Raw genomic sequence first — 2,453 nt, forward strand, 5'->3', positions numbered from 1 at the left:
TAGCCGACGTAAGGTAATGTACGCTGAAAGATGGACGGGGGGGCTAGTAAAGCCTCATACCTTCTTCAAATTTGACGATAAGAGGATCAACAGCTGGACTGCCAATAAAACTGCCTGCTTCGCTGCTTCCTCTACCTTGATCTGACTCGGTGCTACTACCATCATATTTTGTGTCATCTATTGCTGTTACAAAGAGAAAATTTTACAACATAAACAAACAGAACGAATAAAAATAAATAATATATTGTACACATTATAATAGACTTCTACCTTGACGATTCAACCATTCTGGGTTTAATGTCTTTGATGTTGAATCAAAATTTTTGACTGGATTAATAAGGTCACTAGTAAATGTACGAGCAGTTTTATGCATAAATGAACAGTGAGGTTTTCTACAACCTCCAGGCTGAGTTTCCCAATAACATGCAATTGACTTACGATTTTTCTATTTAAACAAAAAGTATACATTAATAATCTATTTAAATTTTTAATTAATATTTTACTTTTTTTTTTAAATATAAAATATCCTTACTCTTAATTCCATATGCCTAAAGTTACAATGTTCATCAAGGCATTTACCCTGCTGCCAAAATACGCACATTATTTCGCAACCCAAGGCAGATGGTTCATGTCTGAATGGACAATTATCACCCTATAAATATAATCATAAATTAATAAAAATGAAAAATAATAGAATAGAAATGTGTCAAATTCATAATGATCAGGAAATAATCAAGAATTTTGTTACTGTCATCAATAGTTGCAGTGCTCATTTAAAATGTCAATACTGCAACCTATGCTATAATCAAACTTTCTAATATTTTAAATTTCACATCATTTTCAGTTATACATTATAGGAATACAAAATTTTTTTTAGTATTTATATTTATTAACAATTACTATGACGTTCAATGAATATTAACATTACTATCAATGATAAAAATTGGTTCAAATACGAATAGAACAAAAATCTGAATTAAATCTTTCAAAATGAATAAAACCGAACAATAATTGTAAAATAATAGAAATAAGAATACTGTTATAATAATAACATGGTTTGCTAATTATTTTAAAAAGGATATCATGGAACCTGGCTCCAACATGGCCGATCTAACCTCGCGAATTTAGTGAATCAGAAACAATATGGAACAAATGTATTGAGCATTTAGAATTTTATCGTAACGAGTAGATATAACGAACGTTCCGTGCATATTATTAATGATAAATACATACCTTTGTGCACGTTGAGTAATAGAAAAAATAACAGTCGGTATTCTTATGACTGTGCTCCATTTGCAAAAACTGATAGAAAGATGAGTGATCGTGTTCCTTACTGAAAAGAGAGAATGTTTAAACTTATCGCGATTAAACATGATATATCATGCGGAGAAAACGGAAAAGTTAAAAATAAAGCGTGTTACCACTTCGTACGAAACATGATTACGGCTTAATATATCGTGTTCAACCGCCAGTTCCAATGTACTACGAGTATTTGTACTAACAAGACGACCTTTTTTTTTTTAACGCTTATTTGTTGTATATTCATTACTTACGTGTGGTGGCAGTGATTCTTTGGGTGACTTCTTTTTTGCCCCTTCGCTTTGACCCACACACTAAATTGACTCGCACACAGATTCAAGTAAATAGTTCGACCGTGGCACTTGTCGCCCCTTTCGTTGGAGACGCTATTCGCTAATGGCGTAAACTTCCGAGGAAACACGAAAACGCGCGACTGTTTCCGCGCTTATTTCTAATTTACTTTAATAATTAATATAACAAGTACAAGTATTTATGTAAATATAGTTTTATTAAAACAACATGTAAAATATATCACATAAATGTAAGTATTAGCTTTGTAAAATGTACATTTAAATATCGTTACATTTACATAAAAATAAAAATTTAAAGATAGTTACAATCCTAATTTATATCAATAGAAACAAGTGTATAAATAAATGTTTTATCAAAACATATTTTTGACATTGACGTAGTTATTAAAAATTGATGAAATAATAAAAAATTTATATTACACCTTCTGTACCAATATACTTACAAATACTTATTTACTTAATTATATACTTACCTTGTTCTTAAGATATATGTTTATTTCATTTTAATACAATTCTAGATGAAATTAATTGCCAGTTTCTCAACTACAATTACAAAATTATACAAAATTAAATCGTTGAATATAATTAATAAGAATATCAAAAATAGTAGTTAATATTTAAAATTTATAAGAAAGTCAAAAATTCGAATTTTACTAGTTTATTTACATCTATAGTTTTACACACCCAACCATTAAAAAATGTTTATAAAATGACACTTTCAGTAAAAACTCTTAAGTTAATAATGATTTACAATTTAAGTGCATACTTAAAGTGATAATACCTAGAAAGTAAAGTAAAGACTCTGAAATATATGTTTACAAAGAGTATTATAAATATACACTT

At 28.6% G+C, this 2,453-nt stretch overlaps 1 protein-coding gene across 1 annotated transcript in view; it reads right to left on the bottom strand.

Moving 5' to 3' along the window:
* LOC108578997 (zinc finger CCCH domain-containing protein 11A-like) overlaps positions 1-1,438 on the bottom strand; it is a 10,397-nt gene extending 8,959 nt beyond the window's left edge. Inside the window, exons 1-5 of the mRNA XM_017942423.1 lie at positions 1,422-1,438; positions 1,234-1,333; positions 533-652; positions 271-445; positions 61-177 (exon numbers count right to left, since the gene is read on the bottom strand). Coding sequence (XP_017797912.1) covers positions 61-177; positions 271-445; positions 533-652; positions 1,234-1,333; positions 1,422-1,438 — 529 coding nt within the window. The remainder of the gene's footprint in view (positions 1-60; positions 178-270; positions 446-532; positions 653-1,233; positions 1,334-1,421) is intronic.
* Between the last annotated feature and the right edge of the window lie 1,015 nt (positions 1,439-2,453).

This window comes from Habropoda laboriosa, unplaced genomic scaffold (genome assembly GCF_001263275.1).
Source record: "Habropoda laboriosa isolate 0110345459 unplaced genomic scaffold, ASM126327v1 scaffold30, whole genome shotgun sequence".
Taxonomy (NCBI): Eukaryota; Metazoa; Arthropoda; class Insecta; order Hymenoptera; family Apidae; genus Habropoda; species Habropoda laboriosa.